This window comes from Balaenoptera physalus, assembly GCF_965194825.1.
Source record: "Balaenoptera physalus genome assembly, chromosome: 2".
In the NCBI taxonomy this organism is placed as follows: Eukaryota; Metazoa; Chordata; class Mammalia; order Artiodactyla; family Balaenopteridae; genus Balaenoptera; species Balaenoptera physalus.
The window spans coordinates 61,667,077-61,692,147 of NC_138883.1; the positions used below are offsets into that span (position 1 = coordinate 61,667,077).

Here is a 25,071-nt window from a genome sequence, read left to right on the forward strand (position 1 = left end):
ATTCTATTACAAGGTCTAGTCTACAGTCAAGGGAAAGGGATTACACAAGACTGTGACTACACAGATACAGGGTTATCTTAGAAGGCCGCCTATCATAAGCAGCATAATGGAAAAAGCAACTGGAATAAAAAGTTAGGAGAACTGGATTCTAGTAACTATGGGACTCTACACAATCTCTCAAGGTCTTAATATTTTCACTGAAAAAAACTGAGAGGGCAGCCTAAACGACCTCAAGGGTTACTTAAATTCTAAATCCTGTATTTCTCTACTGTGTCTTTTGGAAAGGATTACCAAGGATTAGAGTTACTTGGTCAAAATGCCTCATTTTACAAAAGAGAGCTGAGTTGCAGGAAGGGTTAACACAGACAGGTAGTAAACCGCACTCATTCTGCTCTTATGCTCAGTGCTCTTTGCACTGTAATGTATTCCTTTCGCAATTAATACCCTAAAACAACACTATCCTTTCTTTATAACAGTCTCAAAATCCAATAAATTCAAAGGAAGAGAGAATAATAGTACTAACAAGAGCAGCCAGAATTGGATAATGTTGTGCAAGATATCTTTTTCTCTCATCAAACCCTAAAGCTATCTCTGTAGGTGGCATGAGAGATGAAACTGAACTATACTCTGCCCATCCCCAGTCTCAGGTATCTGGACATATTAGTAATAAGGGTATTTGCTGGAAGGCAAGTATGAAAGCAACAGATAATAGATCATAGCAGAGAAATATAGTCACCTTAAACAAAGTAAACAAGATTAATTATAACCTAAATGAAGTATCTAAAAACAGAAACTGCAACCAAAAAGGGCAAGGTTTGTCCCCACTGGAATCCTGGAAAGTGGACAGTCCCAGAAGTCAACAATGGCAATGCACGCAATGAAGGCAACGTCCATGGGAGCAGGTACTCGAGGAAGCTAATGACAACAACTGAACTGACAGATATATCCTTATGAACACAGAAACATCAATCGGGATCTAGTATCATTACACATTTCTACTACATAAATACCCTATTTGCTCCTATACCAGGTAGGGGTGGGAGGCGGTTTTCACTTGTCAAGAGAATCCCCTCCACCAGTATAAACCCTTTACCAGCCATAATAATTTGTAATGACTCCAACTCTGGTGCAAGAAGTGCAGTGAAAACATTGCATATAAGTACAACTGTGGTGTGTGGCAATTATAAAGCAGAAAGGTATTTGTATTAGTCAAAATATGTGTATATAAACACACACATAAATCAATGCATAAGTGGATCCAAAATTTCTATATAAGAAAGGCTTAAGGACACTAGTGGGTTGGTGGTGGAAACTGGGGCCTAGTGGTTATCTTAAATCTGTGTCTGCGTAACAATCAAGCAAGATCATCCATATCAAAGAAAACATCACATTGATGGAGACTGCCCCAAGCCTCTCATTAGTATTAGCATATATCTAAGTATATACCTAAATTCACTTCTATAAGCCATCTAAAGAAAAGAAAGTGTTAGCTAAAAATGTTAACATATTTTCAAAAGTTTTTTTGATACTTTTGGTGCTGAGTGAAAGGCAGGGGACCAAAAGTAAGAGAAGATGAACTGGACAGCCCAATGGGGCATTTAAGGAAGAGAGCACCTCCAACTTGGGCAGGGGTACCGCAGTTCAGTTTCATGGCCCAAGCCATTGACTTTTACTTCCTATATTATGAGCATACTCAATTGGGTAGATATAAATTTCAACCAAGCCATCCCATGATGGAACTGCTCAAAAGACAATATCCATCTCAAAGTATTGCAAAAAGTAGGTATGCTTTTTTATACTTTTACTCAGTGTCGACAACCGCCTGCATATTCATCTCTTTCTTAGCCTTTTATGCAAATCAACAAAGGGTTGTATTTCCTTTCTTTTCTTGCTTCTTAACCTGGGATGGGAGATAGCAGGAGCAATAAGAACAATTAAGAGAAGTCTCAAAGAGGTCTCTAATTAGTCTCAAGGTAAAACTGGTAAAAAGCAAAGGAAGTATGTTTAGAGATTTGAAATTTAACATCAAAACACTACAGCACACATTACTTAGTACTATTATGTATTTATACTTTTCCAATATAGCCCCATCTAATGATGTCACCAACAATGAGCAGAAGATCAAATGGTCATTTATGAACAGTCATTTTTCAACATAATAGTGGTTAGCAAAGGATGAAATGAAGGAAGGAAGGAAGGAAGTTAAAGAAAACAGAAAGGGAGGGAGGGAGGAAAGGAGGGAAGGTAAGCAGGGAAGCAAGCAAACAGGCAGGCAAAAAAAAAAAAAAAAAAAAGGAAAGAAGGAAGAAAGAAAATACAACAGAGACTGTACATGGCCTGCAAAGCCTAAAATACAGGCAGTCCTAGCTAGGACTGCTTTAACTGAAACTCTTCAAAGCAAGACTGCCTATATTAACTATCCAGCCCTTTACAGAAAATTTGATAACCCCTGCCAATGCAGATATCCAAATGGCCAATACGTAGACATATGAAGAGGTGTTAAATATCATTAGTCCTTACGGGAATTAGGGAAAAACCTCAATGTGATATCACTACCCACCAGAATGGGTAAAATGAAAAGGACAACGCTAAATGTTGCAAACATGTGCAGGAGCCAAAATTCTCAAACACTGATAACAGGAGTGTTAACTGACAACTAATTTGAACAACTTTTTGGTAGTGTATACCAGAAATACATATTTGCATATCCTATAATATAGCCATTTCACCAGTAGGTATACATCCAACAGAAATGTATACATATGTCCACCAAAGTACTTACAAAAAATGTTCAGAGCAGCCCTACTGGTAATACCCCAAAAATGGATGGAATACTGCTACATAACTTGTATAAATCTCATGAATATAATATTGAGCAAAAGTGAGACACAAAGGACTATAAACTGTATGATTCTATTTATATAAAGTCAATAATAAGTAAATTCATTGATGTCAGAAATTGAGATAACGGTTACCTTTGGAAAGGGGACACAAAGTGGGGCTTCTAGGATGCAAGTAATGTTTTTTCTTGGATATGCACACTTTGTGAAAATTCAATGAGCTGTACACTTATGATTCATGCACTTTTCTGTGTGTCTATTACGCTTTAATAATTAACACACTAGAAACATATCATATCTACAAACTCTATGCCTTTGAAGGAAAATTGTGTACATCTCTCGTTCACCTTTCGGATTTGCCATCATTACCTCTCCCCAGTGAGATATCTTAATTCCTGTTACCTTATATAGAAAGCAGCTTTGTTTTAATTAATTCTCTTGGTATACTGTTGCACAGGATACCCACGTTTATGTAACCGTCATTTTAGGTTAGTTGCACACTAGATCCCAAGGAGAAACTTTGAAAAGCCAGTAACTTGTTATTGTGAAAGTTATCTGGGGAAGGAAAAAAAAAAAAAACCTCCTTAAAATGTTTTGTTTGGCCCTTTGTTTGGCTCACCTTTGTCTACTACCACTGTGATTTAATCTGCCTAAAATGTTCAAAGGAGCTTTTCAAAAAGCCTGTTCTTGTGGAAAGTTTTTTCTTTCTACAACATCCTGTCTAATAATGCTGTTATCTTGTGTTTATCCAGTTCCTTTCATCCATGGAGCTTAAAGTACTTCACAAATAACTGTCGGGTGGTGTCACCTTCCAGTCAGCGAAATGTGGGCCCAGAGACATTGTGAACCCCCAAAAATTCTAACAGTACCGTTGTACAGCATGGCTCAGCGTGCCTAAAGAAGCACACATTCTTTGCCGAAACTTTCAAGTGTGAGACCTGAAATACAAAACGAATGAGTGACTCTCAAGGGCACAGAGTCAATCATAGGTTGAGCCAGGACCTGAACCCTCCAATTCACTGCCTCTTAAGGGAAAAGCAAACAAACAAAAACCTACACTCTTGAATATATGCTCAGCTGCAGAACTCTTGTAATAGGAAACAGGGGAAGATGCCAAAATCATGCCCAGAAAGAAGACCGGAGGACCCCACGACGCTGACCTTCGAGGGAGCCCCATCACTCCCGGCCACACGGGGCCAACCTTCACCGGGTGCAGTTTCTGCGCGGCCCCTTCTCCAAGGAGGCTACGGCCGGAAATTCCACGTCTGGCCTCAACCCACTCCTCCTTTTCTCCGGTCGCCCAAACCTCCCACCCTACCCGTTTACCTGAGATGCGCCCCGCACCGCCCCAGGAGTCGACTCTGCGCGCTCGCCCAGACTTTCTCAGGCCCGACGCGCAGGCACCACGTCAACCAATTGACGCTCACTCGGCGCCTCCCAGACCGGGGCTCTTCCGCGCGGGGAGGTGCGCTCGCCTGCGAACGTCCCCACGGGCCGCGACCGGGGAGCTAGCCAGCCGCCAGCCGCGCGAGGGGGCCCAAGGGGAGGAGAGGCTGAGCGGGCGCCGGGCGGGGGCAGGCGGCGCACACCGGGCGGGGGCAGGCGGCGCACACCGGGCATGCGCGTGCCGCACCACTAGGGACGTGGGGCGGGGGCGGGGGCGGGGGCGGGGGCGGGGGCGGGGCCTCCGGGCAACGGAGCGAGCTTGGGAAGTCTTCGCTGGAGTTTCGGGAAGTAAGAAGGCGGTGCTAGTAGTCTCCCCTCGGCTGCTCCGCAGGGCGCTACGGTTGTCAGGTCTGAGACGACGGACGCATTCTGTGAGAGTAAAATATTCCCCGGACAAAACCTAATGTGGTTAGAGGAGGGAAACTGCGTGCTTAAAAACGTGTCTTGTGGCCTCAACTTGAGCGTTGTCGAGTCTCCACAGGAGCAGGCGGAATTGTGGTTTCCGGTTTTGTTTGTGTGTGTTTTGGGGTGAGAGGGACAGTGGGGATGGGACCCCAGGGAGAGAAGAGGGCCGTGCTGGGAAGGGATGGTTGAATGAAAAAGGCCGCTGTTGGGCTCCAGTTGGATAAGCAAAAAGCAATACCTAGCTCCTAGACAAAGAATGCTTCAGACTAAAACTTGGAGATGGTTAACTTTTGATTTAAGTACTTAAGAAAGAGATATGGATACTTAACGTTCAGTATATGGATTCTTTAAGACAAAATGTTGAGCCTTCCAGAATTAAAAAATTAAGTCCTCAATTCGTGTACCTCCCTGTTGAAACAAGAAAGGACTACAGCTGATAGTAATTCACATGTGGTTTTCTTGCACTACAGATCAGTATTTCTTTTATGAATGTCACGTTAACTCCTTAAGATACCACATAGTTATTGAGCACATACTATGTGCCAGGGACTCTCTGGGTTTGCATAATAAGCAATAATGATGATTTCTTACACATTCCCAAAGAACAGGCATAATATGAAGTGTTGACAGTTTTCCAAGTTAGTGGTTAAAGTTAATGAAAGGAACTTACACTTTAGTAAAAAAGAGGAGTGAAAAAAAAAGAAAACATGAAAAAACTGGATGTAAATTAGTTGGAAGAAAATAGGTTATAATATTCACAAACTCTTGGTTATTATATTGTAATGAATGCGCAGTGCTCTGAAGAGGTTTTTTGTTTATAGATTCAGCTTTGAAATGCATTTTTCTTTACTTCAGTCAAGGTCTGAATCAGATATTTATGGACAAAAAGTACCATAAAAATATATGAGGCAAAAGAGGAGTGATATAGTTTGTCAGAGTAGATGGCAAGGGTACCCTAATCAGGAAAAATGATTTGTGAAAGGGTTTAAGGCCATCTCAAATTTATGTAAGAGAAAGGAGGGAAAGTTGCTTTTTCTAGCTAAGGAATAACAAGAAATAAGGGGGAGATAGTGACCACAACACTGAGAAAAGTCAAATAATGAATTTATAGGTTAAATTTAGAGAACATGCATATACTATTTTTTTGGGGGGGTAAAGGTGCATTAACCCTGGTTTTTTAAAACTCATTATCTGGATGCCAGAAGTCTCCAGGGTAAGGAGAAAATCCATATTTTCTTTCCTTTTAGTAACATGTTTTTTCTTCTGTTGTTTTTATTCAGTGAGTTCAAACATTATGCCTTTTCTCCTTAGTCCTTCCTCCAACTTACCTGAGGTTACTCCTTAATGTTCTTTTCCTGAACTTTTCATACCACAAGAGCTAATTTTTTCTCAACCGCCTTGCACCACCACCATCACTCACATGTACATTTTTCATTCTCTATCTTGCTAACAGTTGCCAGTCTACAAGGAATGAAAGGCACCAATTAGAGCTTTTCTTCTCTTCTCAAGCTAATTATCAAAGATGTTGTCTATGTCCTTATCCCTCCTATAAGTTGGATAAGTATGAGAGGGCAAAGAAAATGAACCTCTTTTTCATTACAGAGAGCAAAAGAATGTCAGTCAGATCATGAATACTGTCAAATTCACAAATATCATCAGCCTCCCACAATGTGCCAGCCACACCAATCAGTTGTGGAAATGAAATAATGAATTAAAACTATGCACACAAGTAGCTGAGAATGTCATGTGTATTAGTCAGGGTTCTCTAGAGAAACAGAAACTATAAGATTAGTTAGATAGATAGATAGATTTTTATTGTAAAGGGTATCTTGTTTTAATTTGCAATTCTGAGCTTAATCCTCTCCTGATCTCAGTATCTATTTATCTTCCACCATTCCCTTTCTTATGTACCTAATAACAGAACTTCAAAATACATAAAGCAAAATGTGCTAGGACCACAGAGAGAAATTCACAATTAATATAAAATTATAGTCAGAGATTTCACACTCATCTCTCAGAAATTGATAGAACAAGCAGACAGAAAATCAGTAAGTGTATGTAAGACTTGAACAACACTATCAACCACAACTCTATTAACCAACTTACCTAATTGACGTTATAGAACACCGATTAACAGCAGGATACACTTTCTTTTCAGGTCTGCATAAAATATTCCAAGACAGACCATAATCTATATCATAAATACAAATTCATTTAAAAGGATTAAAATGAGGAGTGGCATTAAGAAAATGGCAGAATATGCAACCCCATACCCTCCTTCTCCCATGGAGACACAAACTTAACAATAATACATGGGCCAATTGTCTTTGTGAGAAATCCAGAAACCAGTTAAGTGGGTCCTGCACCCAAGGTTAGTGTGAAACCAACTGTACCAATGCCTAGTGGGAAATTTTGTGGCACTCACTTGCAAGTGATCCACCCCCAATATAACATGATTGGGAGGAAACCCTCAACTCCCATCTTCTCCCTGAGGAGAGAAAGGAGTAGAACACATGTCCAGTGATCTGAATTTCCAAGAAAGAGCCTGAGTGACTGGTTTCTATCTTGCCTGAATCTAAGTATTGACAAGAATGGGTGGCCAGTTTGGGGCTGCTGAGAACAAAAGCAATCAATGTGCCCCAGAGTCCACCATACTACAGACAGAAGCTAGGTGGAAGTCCAGTACTACAGCTTACTACTGCGCCACAGAGGCCACAGTATTGCAGACAGGTGCCAGAGGGAGATCCTGAGTAGAAACTGGCAAACCTCTTCAATTATTAGATTACATGCACAAGCCCAAAGTGGTCACATCTCCAGATAAGGCTTTAAGAGGTCTCCAGGATCTCTAGCTGGATTGATTGTAGAAAGTCCTCCCTGTATGAAACCAGACCACAAAAACTGGGAGAGGTGGCTGATTTTTCAAATGCTGAAGTCCCAACAGAGGATGACAAGCCATACAAAGAAACAGGGAAACATGACCCATTGAAAGAAAAATTAAATTTGATACCTACCCTAAAGAAATGGAGATATATGAGTTACCAAAGAATTCAAAATAACCACCATGTGGATGCTCAGTGAATTAAAAGAGAGCACAGATCAATAATTGATGAAGTCAGGAAAACAATACATTAACAAATGAGAACATTAACAAAGAGGTAGAAACTATGGAGAAGACAAACAAATTCTGAAACTGAATTCTTCACCAGAGAGAGAAGAATCAGTGAAATCGAACACAGGACTTTCAAAATCACTTAGGCAGAGGAACAAGACGAAAAAAGAATGAAGAGAAATGTAGAGAGGCTAAGGGACTTGTGGGACACCAACATGTAGAATAACATAAGCATAATGGGAGTCCCAGAAGGAGAAGAAAAAGAGAGGACAGAGAGCCTATTTGAAGAAATAATGACTGCAGTCTCGCCAAATCTGAGAGAAATGGACATACAAATTCAGGAGGCTCAAAAACTCCAACTAGATAAATGTAAAGACCTGCACTGAGATACATTATAATCAAACTATCAAAAATCAGAGACAAAGAGTGAATCTTGAAAATGGCAAGAGAAAAACAACTTGTCCTGTACAAAGGAGCTTCTATTAGAATACAAGCAGATTTCTAAGTTGAAACTTTTCAGGCTAGAAAGGAGTGGAATGATGAATTCAAAGTGCTGAAGGAAAAAGAAAAAAACTGCCAATCAAGAATACTATATTCTGCAAAAATGTCTTTGAATAACAGAGGAGAAAAAGACTTTGCCAGATAAATTAAATCTGAAGGAGTTCCTCACCACTAGGCCTGCCCTACAAGAAATACTGAAGGAAACCATTCAAGTTGAAGTGAAAGAATGATAAACAGCAACACAAAACCGTATGAAAATATAAAACTCCCTGGTAAAGATAAATTTATAGACAAATATAGAATCCTACAGTATTGTAATGTAGATGCATCAATCACTTTTAAATGTGGTATAGAATTTAAAACATGAAAGCATGAGAAGTAGTTACAGATCTGTGTTAATGGATATGCAACATAAAAAGAAGTCATCTTTTGTGTGTGTCAAAATACAGGGTGGGACAGAGATGTAAAGGAATAGAGTTTTTATATGCAATTGAAATTAATTTTTTATCAGGTTAAAGTAGATTGTTACAACTTTAAGATGTTTTAGGTAATTGCAATGGTAACCACAAGGAAAATACATAGAATATGCATAATGGGGAAGGAGAAGGGCATCAAAACATGTCACTATAAAAAAAATCAATGAGACATTTAAAAATGACAAGAATAAATGAAGGGATAGGAAAAAAACTACAAGACATACAAAAAGCAATTAAGAAAATGGTGGGACTTCCCTGGTGGTGCATTGGATAAGAATCCACCTGCCAATGCAAGGGACATGGGTCCAGGAAGATCCCCCATGCTGTGGAGCAACTAAGCCCATGCATCACAACTATGGAGCCTGCGCTCTAGAGCCCATGAGCCACAACTACTGAGCCTGTGTGCCGCAACTACTGAAGCCCACGTGCCTAGAGCCCATGCTCCGCAACAAGAGAAGCCACTGCAATGAGAAGCCTGTGCACCACAAGGAAGAGTAGCCCCCACTCACCACAACTAGAGAAAGCCCGCGCGAAGCAACAAAGACCCAACACAGACAAAGTAATAAAAATAAAATTAAATCTTTAAAAAAAAAAAACGACAATAGGAAGTCCTTCCCTATTAGTAATTACTTTAAATGTAAATGTATTAAACACCCCAATTCAAATATGTACATTGGCTAAATGGATGAGGAAACAAGATCAACTATGTGTTGCCTACAAGAGACTCCCTTTAGATCTAAGGAAACACAGGTTAAAAGTGAAAGGAAGAAAAAAGATATTCCATACAATCAGAACTTGCAGAGAGCAGGAATGGCCATACTTGAATCAGATAAAATAGACTTTTAATTTATTTTTATTTTTTAAATTTTTGGCTGTGTTGGGTCTTCATTGCTGCATGTGGGCTTTCTCTAGTTGCGGCAAGTGGGGGCTACTCTTCATTTCGGTGTACAGGCTTCTCATTGTGGTGGCTTCTCTTGTTGTGGAGCACAGGCTCTAGGCACACGGGCTTCAGTAGTTGTGGGTCGCGGGCTCTAGAGCGCAGGCTCAGTAGTTGTTGCGCATGGGCTTAGTTGCTCCACGGCATGCGGGATCTTCTGGGACCAGGGCTCTAACCCATGACCCCTGCACTGGCAGGCAAATTCTTAACCACTGTGCCACCAGGGAAGTCCCAGATAAAATAGACTTTAAGATAGAAACTGTCACAAGAGACAAAGATGGACATTATATAATGATAAAAGTGTCAATTCACCAGCAAGACGTAACAATTTATAAATATACGTGCACCTAACATTAGAACTCCTAAATATATGAAGCAAACATTGACAGAACTGAAGGGAGAAATAGATTACAATATAATAATAGGAGACTTTAATACCCAACTTTCAATTAGAGGTAGAACAGCAAAACAGAAGATCAAATAAGGAAACAGAAAACTTGAACAACACTATAGACCAGTTCAACCTAACAGACATAAACAACACTACACCCAACAATAGCAGAATACACATTCTTAAGCACACATGCAACATTTCCAACATAAGTTAGGCCAGAAAACAAGTCTTAACAAATTTAAGAAGTTTGAAATAATATAAAGTACCTTCTCCAATCACAGTGAAAGAAACTAGAAATCAACAACAAGGAAAACAGGAAAATCCACAAATATATGGAAATTAAATAACTCACTATTAAATAACCAGTAGGTCAAAGAAGAAATCACAAGAGAATTTAGCAACTATCTGGAGACAAAACTACAACGTACCAAAACTAGGGGATGAAGCAAAAGGAATACTAATTGGGAAGTTTATAGTAGTAAATGCTTACATTAAAAAAAAAAGATCTCAAGTCAACAACCTAACTTTAGACCTCAAGGAGCTAGGAAAAGGAGACCAAAGGCAGCCCAAAATTAAAAGAAGGGCAGAAATAATAAAGATTAGAGCAGAGATAAATGAAATAGACTAGAAAAACAATTTAAAAAATCAACGAAGCCAAAGTTGATCTTTTTAAAGATCAACAAAATTGATAAGCCCTTACGTAGACTAAGAAAAAAAAAAGACTCATAATTAAATTAGAAATGAAATAGGAGACATTATCATTGATGTCACAGAATTTAAAAGGACCACAAGCAACAACTATAAACAATTATATGCCAACAAAATGTTTAACCTAGGAGAAGTTGATAAATTCCTAGAAACACACAACCTACCAAGATTGAATTAAGAAGAAATAAAAAATCTGAACAGACCTATAACTAGTAAGAAGATTGAAGCAGTAATCAAAAACCTCCCAACAAAGAAAAGTTCTGGACCAGATGGCTTCACTGGAGAATTCTACTAAACATTTAAGAATTAACACCAATCCTCCTCAGACTTCCAAAGAATTGAAGAGGAAAGCACACTTTCAAACTCATCCTATGAGGCCAGCATACTTTGATACCAAAACCAAAGACACAAAAAGAGAAAACTACAGACCAACATCCCTGATGAACAATGATGAAAAAATCCTCAACAGAATACTCCCAAATTGAATCCAACAGCACATTAAAATGATTATCTACCATCACCAAGTGGGATTTTTACCTGGAATGCAAGGATTTTTCAACATACAGAAATCAATCAATATAATATACTACATTAACAAAACAAAGGACAAAAACCACATAACCATCTCAATTGAAACAGAAAGAATTTGACAAAACTCAACACTCTTTCATGATTACGTGAAACAGGGACTTTCCTCGTGTTCCAGAGGGTAAGACTCCATGCTCCCAATGCAGGGGGCAGTTTGATCCCTGGTCAGGGAACTAGATCCCACATGCATGCCACAACTAAGAGTCCACATGCCGCAACTAAGAATTCCGCATGTTGCAACTAAGAAGCCCACATGCCCCAAGAAAGAAGCCCATGTGCTGCCACTAAGAAGTCCGTGTGCCGCAACTAAAGATCCCACATGCTGTAACAAAGATCCCGCATGCCACAACTAAGACCCAGCGCAGCCAAAATTAATTATTTAATTAATTAGTACTTTTTAAAAATAAAAAAAAAAGACTCAACAAAACTAAGAATAGAAGGAAACTATCTCAACATAATAAAAAGCCTATAGCAAACATCATGCTCAGTGGTGAAAGTCTGAAAGCTTTTCCCCTAAGATCAGGAACAAGGCAAGGATGCGCACTCTCACCATTACTATTCAACATAAAACAGGGATTCCTAGTCAGATCAGTCAGGCAAGAAAAACTAATAAAAGACGTCCACATTGGAAATAAAGAAGTAAAATTAGCTCTCTTCGCAGATGATATTATTTTATACTTTGAAAATCCTAAAGGTTCCACAATGAAGCTACTACAACTAATAAACAATTTCAGCAAGGTTTTAGAATATAAAAATCAATGCACAGAAATCAGTTATGTTTCTATACACTAACAATGACCAACCTGAAAAGGAAATTAAGAAAATGATTGCACTTACTATAGCATGAAAAAGGATACAATAATTAGCAATAAACTTAACTAAGGAAGTGAAAGACTTGTACACTGAGAACTATAAAATATTTCTAAAAAAAATCAAAGAAGGTACAAATAAATGGAAAGACATTCATGCTTGTAAATTGGAAGACAATATTTTTAAAATGTCCATACTACCCAAAGTGATCTACAGATTCAGTGCAATCCCTATCAAAATCCCAATGGCATTTTGTACAAAAGTAGAAAAAAATCCTAAAATTCATTTGGAGCCACAAAACCCTCTGAGTAGCTGAAGCAATCTTGAGAAAGAAGAACAAAGTGGAGGCCTCACACTTCCTGAGTTCAAAACATACTACAGACAGCTGTAATTAAGTGGCATTTTCCACGTCTCTTCACATAGTCTTCCCTCTGTGCATGTCTACCTGTGCCTAAATTTCCTCGTTTTATAAGGATACATCATATTGGACTAGGGTCACCCTAATGACCTCATTTTAATTTGATTACTCTGTAAATACCCTATTTCCAAATAGGTCATATTCTGAGGTACTGGGGATTAGGACTTCAACTCATCTTTTTTAGAGGACACAATTCAACCCATATCAATAACTTGAGAAACACGAAAATGAAAACACAACATACCAAGGTTATGGGATGCAACAAAAGCAGTGCTCATAGGGAAATTCATAGCTGTAGATGACTATATTAAAAAAGAAGACATCTCAAATCAATAGCTTAACTTTACACTTTAAGGAATTAGAAAATGGAGAAAACAGCAGAAGGAAAGAAATAAGATTACAGCTGAGATGAATGAAATAGAGAATAGGGGAAAAAATAAAATTAGCTAAACCAAAAGTTGGTTCTTCAAAAATGTTTTAAAATTTTCAAAACTTCAGCAACATTGACTAAGAAAAAAGAGAGAAGATGTTAATAAAATGAGAAATGAAAGTGGGGACATTACTACTGGCCTTACAGAAGTTGAAAGAATTATAAGAGAATATTATGTACAGTTGTATGCCAACAAATAAATAATTTAGATGAAATGGACACATTCCTCAAAATACATTACCAAAACTTACTCTAGAATAGAAAATCTCAACAGACCTACAAGTAAAGAGATTGAATCAGTAATTAAAACCATTCCAATAAAAACAAGTTCAAGACCAGATGGCTTCACAGATGAATTCTACCAAACATTTAAAGAATTAACACTGATTCTACTCAAACTTTTTCAAAAAATAGAGAGGAGGAAATACTTCCTAATACATTCTATGAGACCAGCATTTCCCTGCTACCAAAGCTAGAAAAAGATATCACAAGAAAACTACGGACCAATATCCCTTACAATGCAAATATACTAGCAAACCAAATTCAAAAGCACATTAAAAGGATTACAGTCCATGAACAAGTGAGATTTATCCCACTTTTGAAGAATAAAAAGGTGTTTTGACATAATAGAATCAATCCATGTAGTACATCATATTAATGTAACAAAAGAAAAATACCTACGTGATTATCTCAATAGATGTAGAAAAATCATTTGACAAAATTCAAACTCCTTTCATGTTAAAACACTCAGCAAAATAGGAATAGAAGGAAACTTCCTTAACATGATAAAAAGCATTTATGAAAAATCCACAGGTAACATCATATTTAATGTCAGGAACAAGACAAGAACACCTAATTTCATCACTGCTATTCAGCATTGTACTGGAAGTCCTAGAGAGAGCAATTATTCAAGAAAGAAGTAAAAGGCCTCCAAACTGGAAGAGAAGTAAAACTATCCCTATTTGCAAAGGAAATGATTCTATGTAGAAAAAAATCATGAAGAATCCACCAAAAAATTAATACATGAATTCAGCAGAGTTGCAGGTTACAATATCAATATACAAAAATCAGTTGTGTTTCCATATACCAGCAATGAATTATCCAAAAGGAAATTTTTAAAAATTCACTTACTACAGCATCCAAAATAATAAAATACCTAGTAATAAATTTAACCAAGGAAGTGAAAGGTTTGTATACTAAAAACTACAAAGCAGTGTTGAAAGAAATTAAAGATAATTAAATGAAAAGGCAGTCCATATTCATAGATTAGAAGACTTAATATTGTTAATATTGTTAAGATGGTACTACTGTCCAAAGTGACCTGCAGCTTCTGTCCAATCCCTATCAAAATTCCAATGGCCTTTCTTACATAAATCAACAAGCTGTTGCTCAAGTTCATATGGAATTGCAAGGGCCTCCAAATAGTCAAGACAATATTGAAAAAGAAAAAGCTGGAGAACTTACGTGTTCTGATTTCAAAGTTTTCAAAGCTATATTAATCAAAATAGGTACAGGCATAAAGATAGACATATTGACCAATGGAAAGAATAGAGAGCCCAGAAAGAAACCCAAGTATCTATGGCCAATTGATTTTCGACAAGGGTCCCAGGGCCATTCAGTGGGGAAAGAATAGACTATTCAGCTTTTGGATTTCATGAAAATTAAAAACTTGTGCATCAAAGGACATTATCAAGAAAATAAAGAATGGAAGAAACATTTGCAAATCATATATCTAATAAAGTTTAATATCCAGAATGTACAAAGAACTCTTACAGCTCAATAGCAAAAAGACAAACAACCCAATTAAAAAATGAGCAATGAATGGGCTTTAATAGACATTTTTCCAAAGAAGATATACAAATGGCCAACAAGCACATGAAAAAGATGGCTAACTTCATTGGTCATTGAGGAAATGCAAATCAAAGCCACAATGTGATACCACTTCACATTCTCAAACCAACAATGATGGCTATAATTTTTTTTTTTAATGGAAAATAACAAGTTTGGGGAGGAATGCAGAGGCACAGGAAGCTTTGTAAATTGCTGTGGAAGTGTAAAATGGTAAAGCCACTGTGGAAAACAGTTGGTAGTTCCAGTAATTCCACTCCTATGTATATACCTAAGAGAAATGAGACTTGTACACAAATGTTTATAGCAGCATTATTCATAATAGCCTAAAGGTGGAAACAATCCAAATGTCTATCAACAAATGAATGGATAAACAAAATATGCAACATACAATGGGATATTATTCGGTCATAAAAAGGAATGGAGTACTGATACATCCTACAACTTGGATGCATTTCTAAAATATGGTGCTAAGTGAAAGAAGTCAGACATGAATGGTTACATATTGTATGATTCCTTTTATATGAAACATTCAGAATAGGCCAATCCATAGAGACAGAAAGTATATCAGTGGTTGCCAGAAGCTGGGGAAGGGGTAAATGTGGAGTGATGACTTAAAGGGTATGAGGTGTTCTTCTGGCATGACTATGATTCATACACTGAATTAATATTTATTACATGCCTACTATGTGCCAGCCAGTATTACAGTCACTTTTTCATGGACTTTACATTCAGAAGGAGGAAAAGACTAAGAATAAACAAAAAAATACAGAATATATCTAGGTGTTGAAAATTGTAATGAAGAAAAATAAATCAGTCTAGATAAAGTGTGAAAAGATTAAGGAGAAGTACAATTTTACACAGGTAAAGCCTGCCTGTCAAAGTAATATTTGTGTCGATGGCCTGAAAGAAGTGAAGAAGCAAGTCATGGGAATGTCTAGGAAAAGGACCTTCCTGGCATAAGGAAAAGCAAAATGCAAAGAGGGGGAGCGTGCTTGGGAATGTTCAAAGGAATGCCCCCCAAAATCAGTGTGACGAGAGCAGGGTGAAAGAGAAAAGGATTAGGAAAAGAGTCTGAGGAGGTAGCCCTAAGCCAAATTACATAGGATCTTTAGGGCTATGGCTAAGACATTGGATTCTATTCTAAGGATGACAGGAAACCACTGGATGGCTTAGAACAGGTGAATAATATGTGAAATATGCTTTAAAAGGATCACTCTGGCTACTGTAACCACAATATTCAATTCAATTTATGGGAAATAGCCCAGACATCAATGTCTAGATTATCAGTTCTGAAGTCAGGAAATGTCAGGCTTTCCCACCCAACTCTTCCCCTAAATAGTTTGGTAATTTAGCCAAGGCCCTCAATCTCTTCACATCTCAGTCTCCTGAACTGTCAAATAAGAAATCGATTAAAGTCTCTTCCAGATCTGTCATTCCATGATTGTCGAAAGTTAAAATAGGCTTCACTATTATATTAGCTCTTTTACTTAAACCAGTGCTTCTCAACTAAGGGCATTTTTCCCCTGCAGGGGACATCTGGCTATGTCTGGAGACATTTTTGGTTGTCACAAATGGGGAAGGAGTTGCTACTGGCAGCTAGTGGGTAGAGACTAGGAATGCTGCTAAATATCTGGCATTGCACAGGACACCCTCCTGTAACAAAGAATTATCTGGCCCACAATGTCAATGGTGCTGTTGTCAAGAAACCCTGACTTGATAAATAGAAAATTCACACTATTTACACATAATAAAATTTATGGCACTGAAGTTAGTGCTTTTCTAACTTCAGATGTATAAAGTTCCTGATACATATTATCAAGTCATTGTTTATGAAAGTCCTTTGACTTTACCACAAGCTATTTACTGTGAATAATTGTACGTCTTTTCTGTATGGGTAGAAAAGCTGAAATAACAATTAGACCATAAAAACAATATAGCTAGTGATTCAGAAATAGGCCTCCTAAATTATATATACTTAGGTTCAAATAATATCTCAAATATTCAGTGTGACTTCAGGCAAAAGTTACCTAACCTCTGTGCCAGAATTTCCTCATTTGTAAGATGAGAATATCTCTATGATATTATGAATGAGATAATGGGTAACGAAATTCTTAGCCCAGTGCCTTGCATAAGTAAGCATTACATGAATATTGTAATTATTACAATTTGCAAGGCAGGCTGAATATGGCCTGAAGGTTGCAGATTGCTCTTCACTTTTCTATAATCTCTCGATTTCCCTCTGCCCTATTCTCTCTTTCTAAAAATATTTATTTATTTTATTTATTTGGTTGCATGGGGTCTTGGTTGTGGCAGGCGTGCTTCTTAGTTGTGGCAGGTATGCTCCTTAGTTGTGGCAGGTGGGCTCCTTAGTTGCAGCTCGCTGGCTCCTTAGTTGTGGCATGCAAACTCTTAGTTGTGGCATGCATGTGGGATCTAACTCCCTGACTGGGGATTGAACCCGGGCCCCCTGCAGTGGGAGCACAGAGTCTTAACCACTTTGCCGCCAGGAAGGTCCCTGCCCTATTCTCTTAGTTTGTTTTTTCTAATCTGCTGTGAACCAAGATATTAGATATCCACCCTATCAACCTTTTTAGAATTGGGTCTAAAATTAGTTCTAAGTGAACCTGGGAAGCTCCTAGGAGGAAAGTGCATGGATTTCTGCATGTTGACAGCTCAGAGGCCTTAACTCCTAGATTCACAGTTACATCTCAAATAACAGAACTCTGTAATATAAATGGCCTCTAAGTGTTGTTCTTATATCACAATAATATATTGAAAAAAGCTTCTCAAGTAATTATTTTGTCCATACTGCCCAGTTAAAGTCCCTTGGAACTTAGAAGTGCTCTGTTAGGTGATAGGATAATCTAATGCATCAGAACCTAAGATCTGTCCTAAATAATATGATGCCTTGGTATCTGTAAGTTATAAATCACTGAGAGCTTAGAGCAGTGATACTCAGACCGGCAGATTTTAAAGCACATAAGAGTCTTTCATTTGCAAACAGCATTTCTTTAATACTTCTAATACTTCTGCATAAGAATATTCTAGAATAATAGGTCTTTTGAATAGTTCAAGAGTTATAATCTCTTCTATTGGTCAAGATTTCTTAAGCTGGTATCCACAGACCACTCTTCCCAACTTCCCACCGTATTCCATGGATGGGCTCCATGTATGCTAAATTCTGCATTTGTGTGTCTGTGTGTATATAGAGAGTGTTTTTTTTTTTTAATGTTTTAGTGAATAATCTTTTTAAAAAAATTTTATTTATTTATTTTTGGCTGTGTTGGGTCTTCGTTGCTGTGCGCGGGCTTTCTCTAGTTGCGGCGAGCAGGGGGCCCCTCTTCGATGCGGTGCATGGCCTTCTCATTGCGGTGGCTTCTCTTGTTGCGAAGCATGGGCTCTAGGCACGTGGGCTTCAGTAGTTGTGGCACGTGGGCTCAGTAGTTGTGGCTTGCAGGCTCTAGAGCACAGGCTCAGTAGTTGTGGCGCACGGGATTAGTTGCTCCGTGGCATGTAGAATCTTCCTGGACCAGGGCTCAAACCCATGTCCCCTGAATTGGCAGGCAGATTCTTAACCACTGCGCCACCAGGGAAGCCCTAGAGAGTGTGTTTTGACATCTAAAGAAGAGAGTCTCTAGCCTACAACGGCTATGTATCTTTCAGGGAATGGTATTTTAAAATGTGACTCGCAGTTATAGTACATTGAGTACCATGGGATTATACAGCATTTTCCAGTTAGAAACTGATGAAGATAAACTTTAGACTTGAGGAAAACAAAATCTTTCAAAATGAGCAAATACTATAATTTTAAAGTATAGCTCTTTGTTACTAAACCTTTTCCCAAACTGTGGTTGACACTGCTAGTTGTTTCCCAATATGTTTTTCCCTTTTTCCATAATGGTATATATATTTTTTATGGACACATTGTCAGCCGGCAAAATACTACCTTTCCCAACCTCCCTTGTACCTAGGTTTAGCCCTAGTGGCCAAGTTCTAACCAATGAGATTTATGTAATTTCCAGGGCTTTCTTTGCCCTTCTTACCTTTCTTCCTCTCCGCTGGCCCGAGCTTTATTTGCGGCTTACAATTGTGTCATTACATGAGGGAGAAATAAAGTTCTATCTTGTTTAAGTCACTTATTTTGGTCTTGAACAGTAGCTGATCCAATGGCCCAATACAAAAACTTTATTCCAAAAAGATATTAAAGAAATTGTCAGATACTTAAGTTCAGTAAGTATTTTAAGGTTCCCAAAGGTTTAGTTTCTAGTCACTTTGCAAACTGATAAATCAATAATTTAATTATGTAGTTCTCAACCAAGATCAGCTAAATATAGTAAATCAATAATTAAAAAATATAAGCTTGATACTTTAGCAGTTTTGCTCTAATATTACAGCAAATATTAAAGCATTACGTAAAATAATAATAGAAAGAGTAATGTGATGGATTGTGTGTAAGGAATCTGAACTAGTAGGTCAAGTAAATTTTACTTTTCCCAGTGCTAAGCCTCCCAGCATTCCAATACTGGCCATGGGCAAATTTGGCTGCTGGTAAGACCTATGCCCCATAATCAGAGCTCTTAGCTCAGTGTGTACTTGTTGACTGTGGATCGACACTGGCTGACTCCCAAGCTCCAGAATGTTCTTATACCTAGGCCCTATCTCCTCAGCTAATCTGGAGGTGTAGGACTAGACTACCTGTAATATCAGGCCTTGCTTTTTTTACTCAAAGATATCTGTTCTAGTGCAGAGAGGTTAAAAAGAGGTAGCAATTTTCTAACAGGGTATTTGGAAAGATGTCTGGGAGAGTCTTCTGACTGAATCTGTAGGGATCTTGAGAGATTGAGGTCTTAGTGAGACCACAAACTTGCACCCACCTCCTCAGGTTAAAATATTCAGAGATTAAGATATTTATGAAAAAAAAAGATATTCATGGAAATAATGGATGATGTCAAAAGGCTGTCTTTAAATCTTGACCTGGGAGTATTATTGTATTTCCTGAAATAATCTAGGGAAGGCAAAAATTTACTTACATTGCAACATGGTATGATCTCTTCCATTAGATTATATGCTCCAAGGGAGGATTTTAACTGTTACATTGCCAGCTCATAATGCTGACACTCAGTAAACTCTCAATGAATGAATGTAGAATTTGGTTCAGTGTGTGCCTTGGGGTTTAATAGTATTTAATAATCCAACAAATTTCTTTAACTTTAAAAAATTCTCTACTTACATATGAGTAAATGAAATTAATTTTGGTAGCATTTAATTATTTTAGGTTTCAGTGTGAACGAATGTAGTTTGGCCTGTGGTTAATATTTAAATCTATAATGCCACGGCTATTAGAAGAGGGAATCCTGGCTATACCATTAACTTATGGTGTGATCTTGGGAAACTTAGTTTCTTCAATGGAAAATTAGGAAAACATTAGGAGCTCTGAAATTCTGATTTTAGTGCTTAGTAATATAATAGGTTCTCAGTATTTTTTGAATGAATAAGTGATTTTATATTGTACTCAAGACCTCATATTTAATTAGTAAAAGACTGAAACATAGCTCAAAAGCTTTTACTATATCTAAATAGCAAAAGTTTCTTAAAACTATTTCTTGGTAAACATTTCAAACTTAGTAATTTTAATCAAATATGAGAAAATTTGTTTTTGCGTATCTGATCACATAAGTAGCAAGTCTCTCGAATTCCTCACTTTAAATAATTTTGCCAGTCAGATTATCATTACCAGCTTTTAATAGCTCAGACTAAGAAATTAAAACAAAGTATAAAACCAATTATTGTATTTTGTACATTTAATTGGAAATCATATATATTAAGTTGAACCTTATTACATATTGCTGATATTCAATGGCCTTCAAAAATGGCAATTTTATATAGTTCAAACTGAATATGTTTAGTATTAAGTACCGTGTTTAAGAAATAATATGACAATAAGGGTTCCAAAGCGTCTCATTCTCCCTTTTACTCTTATCATTTCCTGCCTGTTAGGGGTGTGGCAGGTATTTTTCTAAAATTTGAGAATCTTGTGTCTCTCCTACAGAGTTTTTGCAACTTGTGGTTTAAAAATAGTATAAACTAGTATTTTTGTTTTGCTAACTATCCTAAAGGGCTAGTATGAATAATTAAACGTTTTACAGAGAAGAATATATTGGTAGTTACTTAGTGTTCCTTGATTATTTGGGTCAGTGGTTCGCAAACTCTAACATACATAACAATCACTGGAGAACTTATTAAAACACAGGTTTCTGAGCCCTATATCCAGAGATTCTGATTCAGTAGGTCAGGGCTGGAACATGAATTTACTTTTCTTACAAACGCACACATTACGCTGATGCCCACGGACGTGGGGTATAGATAGAAGAGACTTATTTGTAATAAGGCCTTCTTTTTTTTGGTCTTTCAGTAAATAAAACTCAAGTTGATGAGGTATGAGATATATTCCCTTAAGCCAAAACCATTTCTTAGAAAAGTACTATATACAGTAGCTCAATTGTAAGATACCTGTAAATTGGATTTATTTTGACTTAGTTGCTATAGCCCACAATTTCGGGACAACTAACTCCAAGGAATTTATTCACCTGTCCCTTCTTTAGAACTGCACTGTGCTCTGGCTTTCCAGAGGGCAAGGGTCGCCTGGGCCCTGCCGCTGGAGTTCTAGGCCAGGATCACTTTTTTACTTGCGTTATCAGAGGCAGAGCGGCCAGCTGGACAAACTCTGCAGAAGGCTCCTGATAGGGAAACCCGTGAGCGCCAATCTAGGAGACCAAACCGATCTGCGGCGGTCGACCAACCCAATCGCATCTGCGTGTCTTTTCTCCTTCAGGGTCCCTGCAGGAGCCCAGGGAGCAAAGCGGGGTCGAGAGGGAGCACCTGAAGCAGCGCAACAGGCAGGTCCCGACCCGCCGGAGATCACGCGGCGAGTCTGTGGCCCAAACCGCCCGCCGCCTCCGAGCAGTCGCCGGATTGCCGCCCCACAGGGAGCCACTTGGCCCAAGGACTAACCCAGCCCCGGCACTCTCGCTCAGGAGAGGCTCTGCAGGCCGGCATTCAGGCTGGCGAGCTCGCCCACGCATCTCAGCCCAAGCAGTGGTCGTCTGGCTTGCGAAGATGTCGGCCAAGCCCGCTGTCGGCTTCGTGAACGAGGCTTCTCGGCAGATCCTGGCCGGTGGTTCCGCTGGTAAGGCCGCCCCGCCGGGGGCTAGTCGTTTTTCCCTTCGCGTGTTCCGAAAACGTTTCTCAGACGAGTCTCCCCACCGAAGTTTTGCCTTCTTCCTCTGCCTTCCGCGCTCCCGGGGCAGAGCCTGCCGAGCCCGAGCCCGCGGAGCGCGCGGGCAAAGGAGGCCGGGAGCGGGCGGCGGGCGGCGGGCGGCGGGTGTCCCAGGTCAAGTCGCCGCGGCGCCCGCGCTGGCCGCTCTCGGGTTCCCCACCTTCTGTGTTCCTAGCTTGTAAAGCAAGGCAGGCAGCCCCAAGGCCTGCGACTTGGAGGAGGCCTTTTTGCCTGGCTGGCTATTTTATTTGAAATGATCCAGTTGGCGTCAGATTTAGTTGTGCTATCAGTTGTAGCCTCTTTTTTCCCGGGCTAACTCAGATCTAATGTAATTCCTACCTCCCTCGTTAAAGTATGTACCTCAGGACTCCACAGGTTTTCTTATTGCATGCTGTGCTAGCTTGCTTGCAGCTATTCGTGCCTTAATAAGCATATTAAAATTAAATGAATATATTAACACATGTAAACACCTTTGATATGATAGGTTCACATTAATTTATGGAGAGTTATGCTGTGGGGGAAAAAACCTTTAGGAAGAAACCTGTTATAACTAATCATGGAAATAATGACTAAGTGGCTAGAGAAAGTTACCCGCGGGATTATGTTATGTGAACGTATTTTAAAGATATTTTAAAATATAGATTATGAGTTGATTGAAAATTTAATCTTACATACTGTGATGCATTTTTTTATTATGAATATATAAAATAATATAGTTCACTCATCAGCATAAAACATTTTTATAAATGTAACTATTCTCTTAATAAATTATTATGGTAACACTAGTAAATCATATTAAGATGCCTAGATGTCTAATGTTTAACTTTGACTAGTAAATTTTATTTTCAAACAAATTTGGACAAATTATGACTAGTTATCATCATGTCACAAACTCCTTGCATCTAGGAGTACCACAAGCAGCCAGATATATCACTTAACAATCTCTACACTTTCCTAAAGATGACATCTCATTAATACGGCAATCAAGGCATTCATTTCTTATATGTAATTGTGCTATGTCTATTTGTTGTTATGATGTCAGTGACCCCACTTTCTACTTTTTTAGTTGTTTCCCAGTAGTGATGATGAATTTGCACCAATTTATACACCATTTTGGTCAAATTTCCACAATGTCCAAGACTCTGCCAGCTGTCCCTGACTTGGCTTAATTCAGAGTCCATGACCCTGATCAAATAAAACTCAGCTGGCCCAGTAGGGAAATGAAGCTAACTGGCGAACATCCTAACCTATGACTAGTGATTCATAAGTATCTGTATATTGGCTTGGATGATTATTCTGGGTATTAGACACAGCTAAACTCAAGGGATGTTAAAAGTAGATCAAACTCTAATCCTACTTACGCTGTTTTGTTGGATGATACATATTTGGCATAAATATAATGTGTTATTCCATCATGTTCTTACAATTGTAACTAATATGAATGAAAATTAGTACATTTATAAGATAAATTAAACAGCATAGTTGACTTACGTATTTAGTACTATTAAATTACAATTGATAAATGATGAGAGTAATTTATACTTTCATCATAGTGAAAAAGAGTCATTTTTTTTCCCACTTGGCCAATAACATTTTCATAAAACTTTATATTTACTGGACTTTTATAAGGCAGGCTAATCATGTTACATATACTACGTCAAGGGCCAAAAAGAAATTAATATATGAGAGGCAGAATTTTAATAAAAACAGAAAATACCTTTGCATTGCTAACACTGAAGTTCTGATTACTGATATTGTCATCAAATGCAACACCAGTGTGTGTATGTATTATATGATCTTTTGATGGTAAAGGTTAGAAATACTTTCTATGACTGTACAGTAGAAGCTAACACAACATTGTAAAGCAACTATACTCCAATAAAAAGTAATAAAAAAAATACATTCTAGCTTTCTTAAGGGTAAAAAAAAAAAGAAGCTGGAGAGGTTTACTGGAGAAATACTAGGGTATCTCATGGAATTCAAAGTCTGAAATGCATCCCTGAGAACTGACTATAATCAGGAGCTGGAGCACTGAGGGGATCTCGGGAAGTGAACTCTTGCCATTTCTTACTTCTTCCCTTGGCCAAATGGTTAAGCATTTCCAAGGCAGCAAGGTGGTGGCTAATGATTGGGTCCCAAGTAATACTTCTGTAGCCATTAGGATGGCTTGTCATACCTCCATAGATTTGCCCAGTGAGGAGTAAACATGACCAAATGGATTCAGACGGTTAATTGCTTACACAGACAGCAAAAGCAAGTCATTGTGGTGTCAGTTCCCTGTGCCCCTTGTTCTATAGACAACACTGTACTGAAGAGGCCAGATAACAGATGGTATGAGTGATGGGTCACTCTGTCGTTGAGGAGCCACCTCAGAACCACAGCCGAGCAGTTTTATAGACTTACGCTGAAGTCTGCAGCTTTACCCTAAGTGGGAATGAGGTGGAAAGTCTTGTGCTGAACTGAAACTAGGGAGATGGATGAGAAATGGCCTTGTGTCAGTCTTCCACAAGGTAACGGGAGAAACGCCTCCCAACAGCTCCTCACCAGGCTGTTTATCTTCCCTTATGTTAGAAGAAATCACAGGGCATTCTGCTAAGACTCAGGTCAGACTGTGGTCAAGCCTTGCCTACATGGTCTATGTGGAGATGAGCAAGGATGTCAGGGTGCCAAACTTTAGAGCTGTTTCCCTGTTCCTTCCTGGTATCTTCATCAGTTTTCTTTCTCACAGATGACTGCTGTTTTCTTCTCTTCAGTCCATGTGTCAGAATGTTGTCCCTAATAGCTCCTGAGCTTACATGCTCTTGACTTCTGTAAAGAAAGCAAGAGACTGACTTGCTTTTTTTTTTCAGTCCCAGTGTAAAATGCTGGGGAAGGACTCAAAA

At 38.5% G+C, this 25,071-nt stretch overlaps 2 protein-coding genes across 21 annotated transcripts in view; one reads left to right on the forward strand and one right to left on the reverse strand.

The window, feature by feature from the left end:
- Positions 1-4,410, reverse strand: part of MIPOL1 (mirror-image polydactyly 1) — a 336,357-nt gene extending 331,947 nt beyond the window's left edge. For 10 of the 16 annotated variants that reach the window (XR_014261134.1, XM_082452171.1, XM_082452170.1 and 7 more), the window contains exons 1-2: positions 4,167-4,410; positions 3,710-3,778 (exon numbers count right to left, since the gene is read on the reverse strand). Coding sequence is in view for 10 of the 16 variants with exons in the window: in XM_082452171.1 (XP_082308297.1) it covers positions 3,710-3,750 (41 nt within the window). In the remaining 6 variants the exon portion in view is untranslated. Of the gene's footprint in view, positions 1-3,709; positions 3,779-4,166 lie in introns of those variants that run through there. The other 6 variants (XM_082452167.1, XM_082452168.1, XM_082452166.1 and 3 more) reach the window with 2 other exon arrangements.
- Positions 4,411-4,562: 152 nt separating this feature from the next.
- Positions 4,563-25,071, forward strand: part of SLC25A21 (solute carrier family 25 member 21) — a 516,682-nt gene continuing 496,173 nt past the window's right edge. For 4 of the 5 annotated variants that reach the window (XM_082452250.1, XM_082452249.1, XM_082452252.1 and 1 more), the window contains exon 1: positions 4,683-22,099. In XM_082452250.1, coding sequence (XP_082308376.1) covers positions 22,030-22,099 — 70 coding nt within the window. In that variant the 5' untranslated portion in view covers positions 4,683-22,029. Of the gene's footprint in view, positions 4,635-4,682; positions 22,100-25,071 lie in introns of those variants that run through there. The other variant, XM_082452248.1, reaches the window with a different exon arrangement.